Genomic DNA, 20,612 nt, shown 5'->3' on the forward strand with positions numbered 1-20,612 from the left:
CAACAAGTTAAAGGAAGACCAAGCAGGATAAAAACTAAGAAAACTACAATAATCAACTCCTGAAAGCCAGGGATAAACAGAAAATCTTTTTAAAGTCATTAAAACAATCTTCTAAATAAAAAAAGACACATTACTTACATAGGGGCAAAAACAAGGAAGACTATAAACAACATATCATAAAGAAATACCATCTTTAAACAGATAAAAGAAAAAAATTATCAACTTAGCATTCTATAACCACAGATAATACCTTCCACAAAATGAGGGGAAAAGGTAGATGTCAACAAAATGTTGAAAGGGGAAGCTCTAAGCTCTCATTTCCACACAGAAATGTTGAAGAAAAAATAATCAGAAACTACCTGAAGCAACTTTGTCAGTGTTCTGCAAAACAGTCAAAGGTTTTTAGCAACCAAGAAAATAACCAGTCAAGAAAAAGCCATCTGCAAAATGGTCGGAAAGTTTTATGTCATTTTTACTTGCTCTTACCCCATTACCTCCTGGTCTTTTACTTCAAGCAGCTGCAGCTTGGTTGCCAGTTCTCTCCCTCAAACAAGGGAGGAACAGAGGACCTTATTTGCAAATTATTGTGTACTAGAGGCCCAGTGCACAGATTCGTAAACAGATGGGGTCCCTCAGCCTGGTCTGTGGGGATCGGGCCGAAAACAGCTCTCTGACATCCCCTGAGGGGTCCAGGATTGCAAGAGAGCGGTTCTCAGGTGTAGCACCCTGGAATTGTGCTCCCTCCTCTCTGGTTCCAGGTGTGTCACCCAAGAACCACAGCTGCCAAGTCACTGCAGCTCGGCAGCTCCTGCATTGAGTGTCTGCCCCCTGGTGGTAGTGTGTGTCATTGCTACCGGTCGGAGCGTCTGCCCCCTGGTGGTCATTGTGCAACATAGCTATCCCAGTCAGCCAGTCACTTAGCCTTTTATATATAAAGATATCTGTTCTAACCTGTCTGGGAGATAATTGAAGGGTTGACATAAAACACTTGTTACTGCTTCACCTAACTTGAAACTCTGGTGGGAAAACCAGAATACACTATTAAAAAAAACAAAAAGGGTGCCATGGCCAGTGTTGGTTAGAGTGTCATCCACGTAGCAAAAGTCTGTAGGTTTGATTCCAGTCTGGGCACATACCCAGGTTGCAGATTTAATCCCCGGCTGCAGCATGTGTGGGAGGCAACAAATCGATATTTCATATCAATGAATCTCTCTCCCTCCACCCTTATTCTTTGAAACCAATAATTTTTAAAAATACAAGGTAACTATAAACCCATAGTAACCAGGAATAAGACATTATAGGTGGAGATACAAAACCGACCACCTAAGGCCCGGAGAAGAAGCTGGAGTGAGACTTTTGGAAACATTCAAAACTAGCAACACATACAGAGTTTTACTAGAAAGATGGAAAATGAATTCATCCTAAGTATACAGAAAAAGACCCCAAAACATTAACTCTAAGAAACGTAATCAAAAAGTATAAACAAAAACAAAAAAAAAACACACAAAAAAAAACAAAAAAACACACACACACACAAAAAAAGTATAAACAAAAAGAACCTAATCATTATGTACTCTGTGCATATGAGACACACACATGCATATGTGCATATGAGACACACACGAAATATACACTACATAGCCCTGCTGTGAATATTTACATGGTTATAATCATGTGAACATTGACTCATGATTTAACCAGAACTGTGATATAACCATACTGATAAAACGAAAAGGAAACTCTAGCTTTGGTAGGTAGTACATGAGAGCTAAATCTAAAACCTCCTAATAATACAATGAGAAATTAAGAAATAGCATAAGCATAATAAGCAGAAACATATAAGTAAAAGCAAAGAACAGCTAAAAGAATTGAGAGTTTGTTTCTTCTGAGTGGAGAATCCAGGTAGGATAGAAAATTATTTTTTACTAGAGGCCCGTTGCAGGAAGATTCCTGCAAGAATAGGGCTTCCTGCGGTTGGAACGAAGCAGAGAAGGGAGCAAAACCTGCTGAGGCGGGCTTTGCTCCCGCTCCGCCGCACAACTGGGTTTTTCTCTCCCTCCTGCTCCGCTGTGCAGCTGGGTTTTTCCCTCCAGCTCCACTGCCCAGCTGGTTTTTTCCCTCCCACTCCGCCACCCGGCAGGTTTCCCTCCCTCCTCCCGCCTCCACCCCATTCCTGTCTCCGCCACCTCTACTTTCCTCCCTTCTGTAGCGCTTTGCTTTCACATTGTCTTCAGTCTTTGCTCCCAGCCGGCATATGCAAATTAATCACCATCTTGGTTGGGTTAGTTTGCATATAGTCACTCTGATTGGCTGGTGGGCGTAATGAAGGTATGGTCAATTAGCATCTTTGACTTTTATTAGTGCAGATTCCAATGTAGGCTTATAGTAATATATGATTTTTTAAAACTATATTTGTATTGATTGCAGAGAGGAAGGGAGAGGGAGAGCAAGATAGAAACATCAATGATGAGAGAGAAGCATTGATCAGCTGCCTCCTGCACGACCCACACTAGGGATCCAGACCAGAACCCAGGCATGTGCCCTGACCAGGAATTAATGTTGACCTCCTGATTCATAAGTCGACGCTCAACCACTGAGCCACGCCAGCTGGCAATAATATATGATTTTTAACAATACATATACAGGGATCAGCAAAAGCAGGTTTACAGTTTTGAGTACATGAAACACAGTGTATTCTTGTGTTATTATTTATTGTATTATTTATTTAAATTACAACTATAAACATACTTTTGCCCACCCTTGTATATTCAATTTAATATAAAAATTTAATTAGAAAACAAAAATAATAAACCAATTAAAAATAAATGGAATATGATAATATACATTTAAATTGCCTGAAATAAAGGGAGAGGAAATGGAGTGGTGAATACACAATACAGTAGATATATTGTAGAATTGTATACCTGAAATCTGTATAAATTTATTAACCAGTGTCACCCCTATAAATTCAATAAAAAGGAAAAATATTTTTAAAGGGAGAGAAAAACACAGCATATGCACATACAGTGGTGTGGTTATGTGACACACACATATGTATACTGATAAGAATCAAAATTAGAAAATTATAATATAGGATTTTAATGTCTATTTACCAAATTGTTGTTTAAAAATTTTAAATAAAATTAATATCACAAAAAGTGACTAGATTTAAAGTACCTCTAAATGAAATCCAAGAAAAAATATATATTACCACCTATGAGTAATTCTATCAAAAAAAGAACTGACTTTATATCTGGTCAGGCATCTATTTCCAACTAATACTGAATAGGACATACAGTAGCCAATGAAAATACAAAACAGGGATGTGACCAGCAAAACTCAGAATATAGGAAACGCCATACAAATAATCTGGTTTCTTAAACAAATACACCATAAGGAAACTTCAGGTTAAAGTACACATAAGAAACATAGCATCCAAATGCAACATAACATGTAGTGAGTGAGACCATCTTGGGATTCTGGTACACACCAACTATATTTACAAACCATTACTATGTTTTTGAGGAAAATGAATACATTTTAAATAACTAGATATTTGATATTATGGAATTAATGTTAATGGTTTAGTGTAATAATAATACTGTAGTAATGTTTAAAAGGTCTTTATCTTTCCACAATATATTCTGAATTACATACAGACAGAATATGATTTCTGAGATTTCAACAAAATAATCTGAATAGATGAAATAGTGACAATAGTTGAAACAATATTGGTAACTTGAAGCTAGGTAATGGGTACAAAGAAATTTATAAAGCTAGTCCCTCCATTTATACATCTGCTTGAAATCTATACTAATAAAAGAATAATATGCTAATTAGATCGGGAGACCTTCCAGAGACCTTCCAGACTTCCTTCCAGACAAAGCCAAGGGCTTGGCCAGCCTGCAAACAGCCCCCAAATGACCCTCAGCCCCTCGCCCAGGCTGGACACGCCCCCCAGCAGGGACCCTCACCCCGATGGGGGCATTGCCAGCCTGCAAACTGCCCTAGGACCCTCGTCAGGCTGGCCCCACCCCCCAAGGGGACCCCTACCCTGATCTGGGACCCCCTTCATGGCAGACCAGCCGGCCCTCACCCATCACCAGGCCTCTATCTACACTAATAAAAGGGTAATATGATAATTAGACTGGGAGATCTTCTGGACGTCCTTCCAGACATAGCCATGGTGGCGGGGCTGAGGCAGAGGCGGTTAGGGGCCATTAGGCCAGGAGGGGAGGGCAGTTGGGGGCAAGCAGGCTGGCAGGGGGGGCCAGTTGGGGGCAAGCAGGCCAGCGGGGAGGGGAGGCAGTCGGGGGCAATCAGGCTGGCAAGGGGAGCAGTTGGGGACAAGAAGAGCAGTTGAGGGCAAGCAGGCCAGCAGGCAGAGTGGTTAGGGGCGATCAGGCAGGCGTGCAGGTGAGTGGTTAGGAGCCAGCAATCCCAGATTGTGGGATCAGGCCTAAACCAGCAGTCGAACATCCCCCAAGGGGTCCCAGGTTAGAGACGGTGCAGGCCGGGCTGAGAGACACCCCCCTTCCATGCACGAATTTCATGCATCGGGCCTCGAGTTTTTACAATAAAAAGTTTATTTAATCATTTTTCTACCCCAGATAAAACACAATCATGTTGGTCATTATATAATTATCTTAACCCTTTCCATGTACCTAATTATATTAATAAAGCCTTAAAGATTTTTAAGTGGCTGGTAGAATAAAACCAACTATCACTAAAAATCTGTGGTTGATTACAACATTCTATTCTTGTAATACTGAAATATATCTATGAATCTATATAAGTCACATGTTAAAAAGAAATCACAAATAAAAATTGATTTACCTCTCTCAATTTCTCTCGTTCCCGCTCCCTCTCAGCAATACGTTTCCGCCTCTCTTCCTCTTCTTTAAGAGCATTTTGTGTTTCTGTTCTTAGTTTATCATCTTTAAGAATCTTTCTGATTTTCTTCCTGCCTTTTCCAGGTGACTTGGAATCATCATTTTCATCTTCTTCTTCTTCCTCTTCATCATCTTCTTTATCTCCTTCAGAATTACTCTATGGAAATTAAATGATCAGAGGTAATAAGCAAAGTAGCAAACTTATCCATTTCATATGAAAATAAATAATATAGCAAGAAAAGGTAGAAGAAAACAGACTGAAAACCCTCAGAAGTATACTTTGCAATAAAGAAGAGTATTAAAACACAAACAACCCCAAAAAGGGGGCAAGGAACTGGCATAGACTTTTCTCTGAGGAAGATATAGAAATGTTCAGTAAGCACATGAATAGATAGTCAACATTATTTGTCATTAGGGAAACTTAAATCAAAACCACAAATGAAATACTATTAGGATAACTTTTTAAAATTTAAAAAAAGGACAAAAGTAACAATTGTGAAGATGTAGAAAAATTGAAAGCCTGGTGCATTAAAAAAACAGTGTGACAGTTCCTCAATACGATAAACACAGAATTAACACATGATCCAGGCAGTCCACTTCTCAGATTATAATCAAAAGAATCAAAATCATGGATTCAAACAGATATTTGCACACCTATGTTAATAGCAGCATTATTCACAATGGCCAGAGATGGAGACAACCCAAATGTCCATCAACAGATAAATGAATAAACACATTGTGTTATATACATACAATGGAATATTATCCAACCTTAAAAAGAAAGGAAATTATGACACATGCTACAACATGGATGGACCTTGAAAACATTATGTCAATGACTACAAGGCAGACACAAAACGAGAAATATTATGACTACACTTAAGTGAAGTACCCAAAAATAGGCAAATTCATAGACACAGAAATTAAAATAGAGGTTATAAGGGGCTGGGGTTAGTCAGGAAAGAGGAGTTACTGCTTAATGGGTAGAGAGTTTTCCAATTCTGAATTTAATTATGGCCCCTGAGTTGTATACTTAGAAATGGTCTAAAAGGTTTGTTTAAAACAAAGAACCCTCCCAAAAGAAAATAGTGTTGACCTAATAAAACATATTACAGAGAATTGTACTTTACATAATTCTGTTTATAAACAAGAAATTCATATTGGCAAACTTCATTGCTAGAAGAAATAATTTACATGAGTCATTATGCAGAATAAAATATATCTTCAGAAAATACAACACTATATCAATTCTACAGCCCTTGGAATGTAAAATAATGAATTAGAACAGCTTAAAATTTCAATTATATTTAGTTAAGAAACAAAAAAAATTATGTCAAAATTAATACCTCTGCATATTTATACATTCAATAAGTCAATCCTTCCACAAAAAGTATAAAAAAGAAATTAACCAACAGAATTTGACAAATGCATGAAATGCTGAAGAGGTAATAACATACTTTCATGGTCTAGTGTACCAGTTACAATTAAAGCCCATAGTAAATATCATTATTACCTTGTTTTCACTGGATGAATCTTCTTGAACCTTAATGCGTCGCCTTTTCTTTTTTTGTTTATAACTCCGCTGATTTTCTTCCAACTCTGCTTTCTTTGCAGACCTAAAGAACATTTAAAATGCAAAATAAAAATACTGCATGATGCCAGAACTCGTTTGGCTCAGTGGATGGAGAGTCGGCCTGCGGACTCAAGGGTCCCAGGTTCGATTCCGGTCACGGGCATGTGCCTTGGTTGAGGGCACATCCCCAGTGGGGGGCGTGCAGGAGGCAGCTGATCAATGTTTCTCTCTCATCGATGTTTCTAATTCTCTATCCCTCTCCCTTCCTCTGTGAAAAATCAATAAAATATATTTTTAAAAAAATACTGCATGATGAATTTCCTTAAGTGAATTAACTACTATTTTAGAACTTCTTCACCTTTATGTACATTCTGGAAAATGATAGAGAAAACAAAAAGCAAAATAACTTCACTAGGTTCAAGAAGAATGACTCTCAATTCTATCCAAAGACCAATATTTTAAGTTATTCAAAGCAGAGATTTAGCAAATAAGTAATAAGATGGGTGAAGGGCCTATATACACATAAAAACATTCATCATCTCTAAAAAAAAAAAAAAAGCTGATTATGAAAGTTGGATGCTAATTTTTATCAGCTCATTTAATTTTTAAAAAGGAACAACTTTTGATGAGAAAAGTTCTCTCAGCTTAGAAGTTGGTACACAAAGTTAGAGTAATCCAAATAATATGTTCCTAGCATCAAGGATAGATATACAGATTAATGGAAGAGAAATGAATATCGAGAAACAAAACTTTACATTTATGGTCAACAGATTTTCCACAATGGTATCAAGACAATTCAATAGGGAAAGATAGTCTTTGCAACAAACTGTGCTGAGACAACTCTATGTCTATAAGCAAAAGAATAAAGGTAGACCCCAATTTTGTACCATTTAAAAAAATTAACTCAAAGTGAATCCAAGTCCCCCAAAATATACATTACAGCTAAAAAACTGTTAACTGTTTTAATTCTTGAAGATTGAGGAAATGGCTACTTACACCTTCTGCTGGGAGTAGAAATTTGGCTTCTATAAGAAGTTTAAAATATGTATGATAAGTCTTAAAATTATACAACTTTGACCCAACAATGTCACTTTTAGGAATATACTCCAAGGAAATAATCAGACCAATGTGTGAATACATACAAAAATACGTGTGTGTAAATGTGTGCCTGTGTGTATGTGTGTTATCACAAGTGTTAAATAAAAATATTTCTAAATATCTATCTGGGTGAGTACACAAATATTTTTACAACAGTATCTATAATAGAAAATTTGAGAACCATCTAAACATACAAAACTAGATCACTTATATAAAATTTCAAAGATATTATAAAGAAAGGATCACAGTTCTAGATGTAAGAACTTAAACTACAAAACTTGTGAAAGAAAATACCACCATACAAAAAAAATAAAACACCACCATAAATCTTTGTGACCTTTAATTAGGCAATGGATTCTTAGATGTGTCATCAAAAGCACAAGCAACCAAAAAACTGGTAAACTGGACTTCATAAAAAATTAAAATTTTTTGTGCATAAGTGGATACTCTTAAGAAAGTAAAAAGATAATTCATAGAATGGGAGAAAATATTGGCAAATCATACATCTGGGTATGGGTCTTATATCCAGACTATATAAAAAGATGGTTAAATTAAAAATTTGGAGAAGAATTTTTATAAATGTTTCTTCAAATGGGATATGCAAATCACCAGTAAGCACATGAAAAATTACTCAACAGCATTAGTCATTTGGGAAAAGCAAATGAAAATCATGAGTTGCCACCACACACCAGTAGGTTGGCTCTAAGCAAGTTAAAAAAAAATGACAAATGCTGGTAAGGATGTGGAGAAATTGGGACCCTGATGCACTGAGTGAATGTAAAATGGTAAGCCATAATGGTAAACAGTTTGGTAATTACTTAGAAATTAGGCACAGTGTTACCATATCACCAAATAATTCCACTCATAGGTATATTCCTATGAATGCATATGAAAACATATATGACTATGCAAAAATTTACACAAATGTTCATAGCATGGATTATTCATAATGGCAAAAAAAAATGGGAACAACCCAAGCATCTACCTACAGATGAATGGAGAAACAAAATGTGGTATTAATACAATGGCATATTATTCACCCACTAAAAGTAATGAAATACCAGGTGACCTCAGCAAGATGGTGGACTAAGAAACTCCAGGCTATTGTTCTCCCACACAAACAAAGAATAAGCATCAATATGTGTTAAAAATTAACTTTGTGAGAACTCAGAAACCAGTTACAAAACTGCAGCAAACAAACACCTAACCAAGAGTCACACTTAAAATGGTAGGAAATTTCATAGCATTTCTACTCACACTTGCCCTACCCCCTCTTCCCTGATCAGCTCAACAAGGTCAAAAGGAAGCTGCCCAACTCCCAGATAATTCTGCAGAAAGGAAACAAAAAAGTGGAACTTCCTTGCATCTTTCGGAACTGAGAGATGCCCAAGGGACATAAATATATCTCATCTAACTCAGAGATGATAAAAGCACATGAAAAGATGCTCAACATTATAGCATTTTCCATTCCTAAGGAGACACTGCCCACTGAGATCCACAAGAGAAAGACTAATAAACAAGAGAAAGACTTCTACTTATGAATCTGCTAAATTGTTTTTTAAAAAGCATCTAAAAAGATTTTAAAATATCAAATAACAAGGCAGTGAAAAAACCCATCAAGTATTATGAATAACCAAGTTGACAAGGTAGTTCAGAAATTAATTAAAAGTCTCCAGAAAACAAACTAAAAGACATGGAAGACTGATTTAAGTGACAGAAAATTCAAGATTGTGGTTCTGAATAAACTGAATGAGATATAGGAAAACAGAAATGCAGTTCAATGAGCACAGGAATAAAACTGATGAACAAAAGGCATTCTTTAGAGATTGAAACTATGAAAAGGAATCAAATAGAAATTCTGGAACCGAAGAAATCAATAAATGAGATGAAGAATGAATTAGAGAGCTCAAACCATATGGAAGAAAGAATGAGTGATCTTAAAGTTAGACATCTAAAAATGACTCAGGTGGAAGAAGAGAATTAAGAGTTAACAAAAACTAAATCAACTCTAAGAAAATTATATCACTCTATTAGAAATAGGGTTATAAAAATAATGGATATAGCAGAAAGAGAAGAGAAAGAGAAGGGAACAGAGAGCCTATTCAAATAAATAATTGATGGAGACTTCTCAAACTTATAGAAAACTAAAACCTCAAATCCAAGGGATTAACACAACACCTAATTATCTCAGTACAAAAACAAGCAAACAAAAACCCCACTTTCTCCAAGAAACAATGCATTCCATGTATTAAAACTGTCCAAAGTTAATGACTATGAAAGATTTCCCAAGATTAGCAGGGGGAAAAGACTGCCGCGTATTAAAAAAAATTCCATTAGATTATCACCAGATTTCTCAGAAGAAACCTTACAAGATAGGAGACTCTGAAACCAAATATTGAAATACTAAAGGAGAGAAATCAACAGCAAAAAAAAATAATGTATCTAGCAAAGTTTTCCTTTAGATATGAAGGAGAAATAAATATGTCTCCAGCCTGGCTGGAATGGCTCAATGGTTGAGCGTCAATCTATGAACCAGGAGGTCATGGTTCAATTCTGATCAGGGCTCAATCCCCGGTGTGGGACATGCAGCAGGCAGCCAGTCAATAATTCTCTCTCATCATTGATGTTTCTATCTCTCTCTCCCTCTCCCCTTTTCTCTGTAATCAATAAAAATTTATTTTTTTAAAAGACTTCTCCAGACAAAAGCTAAGGGATTTACCACCACAAGATGTGCATTATAAGAAATATTGAAAGGACCAGTTTTACTGGAAGCAAAAAGATAATACAAAATTATAAGTTGACATATAGACAGACAGGAGAAAAAAATGGCAACTCTATTTCAGAATAGGGTATTAAACACTTAAATATAACATAAAAGTTAAAATGGGGTAAAATAATTTTTTGAAAAGACTCAAATGAACACACAACATAAATGGGATAATTTATGAGAACAAAACCATAAAAGTGGAGGATGAAAAAGACTGAACTTTCATAGGCAAATGGAGATGAGATGGAATTAGAAGACTACTGTATATATAAAAGGATTTTATATAAACCTATTGGTAACGACAAAACAAAAATCAAGAATTGAGACATGTAACTATAAAAAAAGAAAAATGGCCATAGCTAGTTTTTCCCAGTGGTTAGAGCAGCCGTGGGCAAACTACGGCCCGCGGGCCGGATCCGGCCCATTTGAAATGAATAAAACTAAAAAAAAAAAAAAAAAAAAGACCGTACCCTTTTATGTAATGATGTTTACTTTGAATTTATATTAGTTCACACAAACACTCCATCCATGCTTTTGTTCCAGCCCTCCGGTCCAGTTTAAGAATCCATTGTGGCCCTCAAGTCAAAAAGTTTGCCCACCCCTGGGTTAAAGCATCAGTTTGAGGACTGAAGGGTCTCACATTCAATTCTGGTCAAGTTCACATACCTCACTTGCAGGCTCGATCCCCGGCCATGAGTTGGGGCATGCCTGAGAGGCAAGAAATCAATGTTTATCTCTCTCTGTCTCTCCCCCTCTCTTGCACTCTCTCTTAAAAAGGGGGGGAGAGGGGGGAGAAAAAAAGGAGACATATATAATACTCTTTGTAATACTTTAAGCAATAAAACAATTAAAAATAAAATAAAAATCAATAGAGAGGGTATCTTTGGGTGAGGATTAACAAAACAAAATAATTTAAAAATAGAGGGGGGGGGGGGGGGACGGAAAACAGAGGGTCAAAAATCGTACACTACAACCAAACTAAAATACAAATAGTACAAGGGGAAAATAAACAATGGAGATACAGAGAAATAAGAAAACAAAAGATAAAATGGATAGAGAAAGTTCTCATACATCAATAACATTCCAAAATGTAAAAGGACTGAACTCACCCAAAAAAGGCACACTGTAGCAGGATAGATTTAAAAACAAGACCCAAGTGTATGCTGCCTACAGTAGACTCATCTCAGCTCCAAACACAAACATTGGCTCAAAGCTAAGGTAGAAAATGACACTTTAAGAAAATGGTATCTAGAAAAAAGTGGGAGTAGGAGTACTGATAACAGACAAAAAGGTAACAAAAGACAAAGATGGACATTATAATTAATAAACATAAAATTCATCAAGAAAACATAACAAATCATCAACAAAACAACAAGAAAGCCCGCTGCATGGGAGAACATATTTGCCAATGTTATCACTGATAAGGGTTTAATCTCCAACATTTACAGGGAACTCATACAACTTAACACAAGGAAGATAAACAACCCAATCAAAAAATGGGCAACGGACCTAAATAGATACTTTCGAAAGAAGACATAAGGAAGGCCAAGAAACATATGAAAACATGCTCAAAGTCACTAATCATTTGAGAGATGCGAATCAAAAAGACAATGAGGTACCATCTCACACCTGTCAGAATGGCTATCATCAACAAATCAACAAACGACAGGTGCTAGCAAGGATGCAGAGAAAAAGGAACCCTCGTGCACTGCTGGTGGGAATGCAGACTGGTGCAGCCACTGTGGAGAACAGTATGGAGTTTCCTCAAACTAAAAATGGAACTCCCATTTGACCCAGTGATCCCACTTCTAGGACTATATATCCCAAGAAACTAGAAACATCAATCAGAAAGGATATATGCAGCACTATGTTCATAAAGGCACAATTTACCATAGCTACGATCTGGAAACAGCCTAAGTGCCCATCAGCAGATGAGTAGACTAAAAAATTGTGGTCCATGATCTCACTCCTTTGTGGAATATAATGAACATCATAAACTGATGAACAAAAATAGATACAGAGACAAAGAAGCATCAAACAGACTGTCAAACTTCAGCGGGAAGGCAGGAGGGGGGAGAGATCAACCAAAGGACTTGTATGCATGCACATAGGCATAACCAAGGGATGAAGACTCTAGGGAGGTCAGAGCATGTGCCAAGGGGTGGGGGAGGCTGGGGGAAGGTCAATGTGGAAAAAGGAGAGATATATACTACTATTTGTAATACTTTAAACAATAAAAAATAAAAAAAGAAACAAATGGGACTACATCAAACTAAAAAGCTTCTGCACAGCAAAAGAAAGCATCAATAAAATGAAAAGGGAAGCCACTGTATAGGAAAACATATTTGCCAATGATATATCTAATAAGGGATTAATTTCTAAAATATATAAAAAACTCATACACCTCAACACCAAGAAGACAAACAATACAATTTTAAGAATGGGCAAAGGAACTGAATAGACACTGCTCCAAAAAGGACATACAGATGGCCAATGAACGTATGAAAAAATGCTCAATGTCACTAATCAACAGATAGATGCATATTAAAACTATTTATGAGGAATTACTTCACACCTGTCAGAATGGCTACCATCAATAAATCAACAAACAACAAGTGTTGGGGAGGATGTGGAGAAAAGGGAACCCTAGTACACTGCTGATGTAAATACGATTGGTGCAGCCATTATGGAAAACAGTATGGAGTTTCCTCAAAAAATTATAAATGGAACTGCAGTTTGACCCAGAGATCCCACTTCCGGGAATATGTCCTAAGAATTCCGAAACACCAATCAGAAAGAATATATGCACCTGTATGTTCATAGCAATGTAATTTACAACACCTAAGATCTGGAAACAAAGTGTCCATCAGTAGTTGAGTGGATAAAAAAGCTGTGGTACATTTAGACAGTGCAATATAATGCAGCAGTAAAAAACAAGGGTAACTTACGCTTTGCGGCAGCATGGATGGACCTGGAGATGATTATGCAAGTGAAATAAGCCAGAGACAAATATCAAATCATCTCACTTATATGTGGAATTTAATTAACAAAATAAACTAACAAAATGGGTCCAGAGGAGTGGATGCAAGAAGCAAGCTGAGAGATCTTAGAAGGAAAAAGGTTGGGGGATACAGGAAGAGATTAATCAAAGAACATATGTGCATATATGCATATGCCATGGAAACAGACAATAATAAAGGGGAGGGAGAATGGGGGACATCTGTCATTCTGTAAACAATAAATAATAAAGTTAACAATAAAAACCTACTATATTCTATACTTGAAAATAATTAATTTGTGTTATGTGAATTCTATCTCAGTTTTAAAAAATTATCATTGCATCCTGCTATTATGTTATATCTCTCTCTAAAACATATTAAATTGTTATACTCCAGGCACAACATTACACGCAAAAATCTAAAAGAAAAATCTCAAATGTTTTAAAATTTAGAAGTGTTGGCACCTATGTCAACATAAATATACACAGTCACACCAGCACAAACAGATTGCCCATTCAATAAGTTATAGAAGAATCATTTTTAAAATTTAGAAGTGTTGGCACCTATGTCGACATAAATATACACACTCACACCAGCACAAACAGATTGCCCATTCAATAAGTTATAGAAGAATCATATTATTCTGAAATAAAGAATTCTTAGATTTGTTAGTATTATTCTAAAATACTATGCTACAAAGCAAAATTTTAAATAACTAATAATCTAGATCAGTAGCTTTCTGAATTGAGAGAACAAGCACATCTTAATTACTATGATACTAGTACCACTAGTTAAAAAAAATAATTACTACTCGTGGAGCACTATTTTCCAAGTAAGCACTATTATAAGCCTTTTAAATGAATGCATACAATAATCAACAAGAAAAGTACTATTGCAATCGCCCATTTTACAGATGATAGAACTAAAGCACAAGGTACTCATACAAAAAGAAAGTAAAGCCAGGAGATGGATTGAGGTAGTCTGTCCACAGTCTCTCCTACTATTACTCCCCACCACAATGAAAAATTACAGTCAAGAGTGTTTTTGCACATTGACAGTTCACTTTGTTTAGCACACATAATTCAATTATACATATTTATGTACATTCTTTTTAATTAATAATTTGGGGGTGGATTAAGGTGGGCAAAAAGAGGAAAAAAAGGGAAGCCATCTGTAATATTGCTTACAATAAAAATACCAAAAAAATTAATAATTTCAACAATTAGGTACAAATCAAAACATTAAATATTTAGTTAACTAAGAGCAATGTTTCTACAAATAACATAAACATAGTTACTAAGATTAATTCCTAAAATTTTTAAATTATATATATACTAGAGGCCTGGTACACAGATTTGTGCACCAGTCGGGTCCCTCGGCCTGGCCTATGGGGATCAGGCAGAAACCAGCTCTAACATCCCCCGAGGGGTCCTGAATTTAGAGAGGGCACAGGCCAGGCTGAGGGACCCAAGCAGTGCACAATCGGGACCAGGAGGAACTGCGAGAGGGCTCCAAGGCGTGTCCAACCCATCTTGCCCAGTCCTGATCAGGGCCAGCAGGCTGGGGAGAGACTGCAGGAGGTTGGCTGGCCGAGGAGGGACCTCGGGAGGGCTCCAGGGCGTGTCTGGCCTATCAAGCCCAGTCCTGATCAGCCAGGCCCCAGAAGCAAGCTAAACTACTAGTAAGAGCATCTGCCCCCTGGTGGTCAGTGCACGTCATAGCGACTGGTTGAACAGTCAGAGGGACAATTAACATATTAGGCTAATGTTACCTATTACATAGAGAGAGATACTAGAAGCCTGGTGTAATCCATGCACCGGTGGGGTCCCTCGGCCTGGCCTGCGCCCTCTCTCAATTTGGTACCCCTCGGGGAATGTCAGAGGACCAGGGCATGGAATCAGCCCGATCCCCACAGGCCAAGCCGAGGGACCCCACCGGTGTATGAATCCATGCACTGGGCCTCTAGTGTGCATATAAGATCTTTGATTAATCTCTTCCAACCCGACCCTATCCCCCCTTCCCTCTGAGATTCATCAGTCTATTCCATATTTCCATGCCTGTGCACTTAGTGTCTGCCCCCTGATGGTCAGTGTACATCATAGCTACCGGCTGAATGATCAAACAGTCAGACACTTAGCATATTAGCCTTTTATAGATATAGATGATTTTATATATAAAATTTAATATTTACCTTGTTCTGGGCCGTTGTTCATCTTCAGATTCACTAACTTCTTCACTAACTCCTGATTCCTGAAAATCTGAATCTTCAGAATCTTCACTGCTCACTTGAACAAAAAAATATATAAAGTTTCTAAATACTTCCCAATGCAAATATAATTCACTTAATTTGTCAACAACTTCACAATAAGACCAGTGTGAGAATATCTATAATATGTACGTTACTGGTGCTACATCATAAACATTAGATCAGTTAATGATTCAAATGGTATTTATAAAAATAATTCAAAGCTATTCCAACTATAATTATAAAACTATGGTTCTACATAGAAATATAAGTATTAACTGTATATGAATTTTAAAAATAAGAATTTACCTGTCAATAAAATATATACATAATTATCAAAGGAAAATAAAGTAAAATAAAATAATTCTGATTATTCAAAACAAGCACAGTAGACTTGCCATGATGGACTACAGACTCTGCCATTTATAAGAAAAAAAAATTATGGACAGAATACATGAAGAAATGACATAAGGAAAAAAAATTATTTGATGATGAGATTCCAAAATGGCAGTGGAATAAGTGGAAGCTACACTGACACTCTCCCAGGACCAAACTGGAAACACAATTAAAATACAGAAGAACCACCCTGAAAATTCAACTAAAGACTAGCTGGAGAGAACACTGATAACCAAAGACAGAAAGTGGAGACCACATAGAGACTGATAGGAAGTACAGAGTCACAAAAAGGGCTAGCTGGGCTCCACAAACAGTAGGTGAGGTTCTAGAGAGATATCTCAGGTGTGGGGGGTTCTCACTGGGAACTCTGGGGACTGAAAACCCAAGATGGGCTCCCCAGCCCCGTGTACGAAAATAGAGAAAGGTGCCCACATCCTGCTGTCAAATGCAGCAGAGTTACTGTCTGCCAGCAAGAGACAACTGGAAAGGCAGGCACCCTTTAAAGGACCAATGCACAGAATTTACAGTGCAGCCACTCACCTTGGGCTCTGACAGAAAGAGGGCAGAGCAGACTGCAGCTGTGTGAGCAAAAGCCAGAATTGGGGGCTCTGAAGTTGTAGCTCAGAGGGCAGCCACCCTGGTTTCCTGTGCTGAATCATTCCCTCACCAGGTCATAACTTTGCTATCCAGGTGGGTTGTGCCTGAGGGGGGGAGTCAGTTGCCCCACCCTGTTGGAAGACCTCTCCCCCCACCCTGTAGTACATAGCCTGAGAATAGTCACAGCTCATAAAAATCAGACTGCCAGCACAGGCAGATCTCAGGAAGCTTTGAGGCTTTGCCTGATATAATCCAGGAACCAAGGCTAGGAAAAGCAGACCCTGGTGCTAAAATCCTCAACAAAATATTAGCAAATCAGATCCATCAATATATTAAAAGTATCATACACCAGAACGAAGTGAGATTTATTCCAGGGATGCAAGGCTGATACAATATTCACAAATCACATAAACAAACTGAAAGACAAAAATCACATGATCATATCCATTGATTCAGAAAAAGAATTTGATAAAATCCAACACCCAGTTTTTATAAAAACTCACAGCAAGTGGGAATAGAGGGATCATACCTCAACATAATGAAGGCTATCTATGACAAACCTACAGCCAACATCATATTCAATGCGCAAAAACTAATACAATTTACCCTAAGAACAGGAAAAAGACACAATGTCTACTTTCACCAATCTTATTACGCATACTACTGGAAGTCCTAGCCACAGCAATCAGACAAGGAAAAGAAATAAAAGGCATCCAATTAAAAAGGAGAAAGTGAAACTCTCATTATTCACAGATGACATAATGTATACAGAAAAACCTAAAGACTGCACCCAAAAAATGCTATTCTATCTAATAATACACAAACATGGTAATTAACCATACCTCCAACACACTTCCCATTGGCTAATCAGGGCGATATGCAAATTAACTGCCAACCAAGACGGCGGCCGGCAGCCAGGCAGCTGAAGCACAAAGGAGGCTTGCTTGCTTGCCCCAGTGAAGGAGGAAGCCAAGGTTCCCGGCCTGCCGCTGCTGGGCTCTGAACTTGCACTCTAAGAAACAATGTTGCAATTATAGAAGCTAAACAAACCCCATGCTTTCAGCCAGCCGGCCGAGCTAGAGCTGCAACATTGTTTCAATTATAGAACCCAAATAAACCCAGATACCTGCTTTCACAGCGGAGGTCTCAGAGCTGGAGCCTAGCCTCAGAGTTAAAGCCAGCTCTCAGTTCCAGTGACAGCCATAGAAGGTAAAAAAAATCCCAGAATAAAAAATAAAGAAAAAAACGGAGAGATTGGGAGCTTCAGTCACCCACCAACATGAAAACGGCTCTCAGCCCCTCACCTAGTCTAGCCAGAAACCCCAGTGGGGACCCCCACCCTGAAGGGGGTGTGACCAGCTGCAAACAGCCATCATCCCCTCATCCAGGCTGGCCAGGCACCCAAGCGGGACCCCCACCCTGATCCGGGACACCCTTCAGGGCAAACCAGCCAGCCCCCACCCGTGCACCAGGCCTCTATCCTATATAGTAAAAGGGTAATATGCCTCCCAGCACCGGGATCAGCGGAGCCATAAGGCCTCCCGAAACCAGGATCAGCAGAGCCGCGAGGCCTCATGCCCCGGAATCAGTGGACCTGCGAGGCCTCCCGGCACTGGGATCAGCAGAGCCGCGAGGCCTCCTGGCACCGGGATCAGTGGAGCAGCGAGGCCTCATTGCCCCTGTGTCAAGCGGAGCCACGAGGCCTCCTGGCACCGGGATCAGCGTAGCTGCAAGGCCTCCCAGCATCGGGATCAGCAGAGCAGCGAAGCCTCACTGCCCCCGTGTCAAGCGGAGCTGCGAGGCCTCCCAGCACTGGGATGAGCGGAGCCATGAGGCCTCCTGGCCCCTGGAGCAGCGTGACAGGGGGCAGCGCCCAAATCCCCTGATCACCCTGCGGCTCTGTGTGTGACAGCGGGCGGGGCCACAACCTCCCTATCCGCCCTGCTCTGTTCATGACAGGGGAAGGCACCCCAAATCCCTGATTGGCCCTCCTCTGTGCCCTAAAGGGGGGAGCTCCCGAACGCCCTGATCAGCCCTACTCTGTGTGTGACAGGTTGTGGCGCCCCAACCCCCCCATGGGCCCTGCTCTGTGTGTGACGGGGTGGAGCCGCAACCTCCCCAATGGCCCTGCCCTGAGTGTGACAGGGGGGAGTGCCCCAACCCCCTGATCGGCCTTGCTCTGTGCGTGACAGGGGACGGTGCCTCAACTCCCCTATCGGCCCTACTCTGTGCATAATAGGGGGGAGGTCCCGAACCCCCTGATGGGCCTGCTCTGTGCGTGACAGGGTACGGAGCCCCAACCCCCTTGATGGGCCCTGCTTTGTGCGTGACAGGGGGCAGCACACCAACCCCCTGATCAGCCCTGCTCTGTGCGTGACAGGGGGTGGCGCCGCAACCTCCCCATCAACCCTGCCTTGAGTGTGACAAGGGGGAGTGCCTCAACCCCCTGATCGGCCCTGCTCTGTGTGTGACAGGGGGCGGTGCCCCAACCCCCTGATTGACCCTGCTCTGTGTGTGACAGGCGATGGTGCCCCAACTCTCCTATCGGCCCTACTCTGTGTGTGACAGGGGGGAGCTCCCCAACCCCCTGATCAGCCCTGCCCAGTGCGTGACTGGCGGGAGGGGGTGGCGCCACAACCTCCCCATCGACCCTGCCTTGAGTGTGACAGGGGGCGGCGCCCCAACTCCCCAATCAGCCTTACCCTGAGCATGACTGGGGGTGGCATCGCAACCTCCCAATCCGCCCTGCTCTGTGCATTACAGGGGGTGGCACCCCAACTCCCCAATCGGCCCTGCTCTGAGCCCGACCAGGGGCTGCACCTAGGAATTAGGCCTGCCCTCTGCCACTCGGGAGCGGGCCTAAGCCAGCAGGTCATTATCTCCCGAGGGGTCCCAGACTGTGAGAGGGCACAAGTGGGGCTGTGGGACGCCCCCCCCCCCCCGCCAGTGCACAAATTTTTGTGCACCGGACCTCTAGTATTTAATAAATGAGTTTGGCAGAGTAGCAGGGTACAAAAAATAACATCCAGAAATTGATGGCATTTATACATACCAATAATGAGTCTCAGAAAGAAAAAGTAAACAAACAATCCCATTTACCATTGCAACAACAAAAAAATTAATATGCTTAGGAATAAACTTAACCAAGTAGGTAAAAGACTTGTACTCGGAAAACTACAGGATGTTGAAAAAAGAGATAGAGGAAGATATAAACAAATGGAAGAATATATCATTTTCACGGATTGGTAGAATTAACATCATTAAAACGTCCATATTAGCCGAAACCGGTTTGGCTCAGTGGATAGAGCGTTGGCCTGCGGACTGAGGGGTCCCAGGTTCGATTCCGGTCAAGGGCATGTACCTGGGTTGCGGGCACATCCCCAGTGGGGGATGTGCAGGAGGCGGCTGATCGATGTTTCTCTCTCATTGATGTTTCTGACTATCTCTATCCCTTCCTCTCTGTATAAAATCAATAAAATATATTTTAAAAAAAAATGTCCATATTACCCAAAGCAATGTATAGATTCAATTCAATCCCTTTTAAATTACCAATGACATATTTCACAGATCTAAAACAAATACTCCTAAAATTTATATGGAACCAAGAAAGACCCCAAAAAGCCACAGCAATCTTGAGAAAGAAGAACAAAGATGGAAGGATTACAATACCAGATATCAAGTCATACTACATAGCCACTGTAATTAAAACAGCCTGCTACTGACACAAGAACAGACATATAGATGAATGGACCAGAACAGATTCCAGAAATCAACCCAAGCTATTACGATCAATAATATTTAACAGCCCTGACTGGTTTGGCTCAGTAGATAGAGTGTCGACCTGCAGACTGAAGGGTCCAGGTTTCGATTCCGGTCAAGGGCATGTGCCTGGGTTGCGGGCACATCCCCAGAGGGGGGCGTGCAAGAGGCCGCTGAATCGATGTTTCTCTCTCATTGATGTTTCTAACTCTGTATCCCTCTCCCTTCCTCTCTGTAAAGAATCAATAAAATATATTAAAAAAATATTTGACAAAGAAGGCAAGAG

The 20,612-nt window shown here is 39.8% G+C and overlaps 1 protein-coding gene across 10 annotated transcripts in view; it reads right to left on the bottom strand.

The window, feature by feature from the left end:
- ATRX (ATRX chromatin remodeler) overlaps positions 1-20,612 on the bottom strand; it is a 284,022-nt gene that overhangs the window by 130,885 nt on the left and 132,525 nt on the right. For all 10 annotated transcript variants that reach the window (XM_059679370.1, XM_059679369.1, XM_059679366.1 and 7 more), the window contains 3 exons: positions 15,521-15,614; positions 6,406-6,508; positions 4,837-5,049 (listed from right to left, as the gene is read on the bottom strand). In XM_059679370.1, the coding sequence (XP_059535353.1) occupies positions 4,837-5,049; positions 6,406-6,508; positions 15,521-15,614 (410 nt within the window). The remainder of the gene's footprint in view (positions 1-4,836; positions 5,050-6,405; positions 6,509-15,520; positions 15,615-20,612) is intronic.

Source organism: Myotis daubentonii, chromosome X (assembly GCF_963259705.1).
Source record: "Myotis daubentonii chromosome X, mMyoDau2.1, whole genome shotgun sequence".
Classification (NCBI taxonomy): domain Eukaryota; kingdom Metazoa; phylum Chordata; class Mammalia; order Chiroptera; family Vespertilionidae; genus Myotis; species Myotis daubentonii.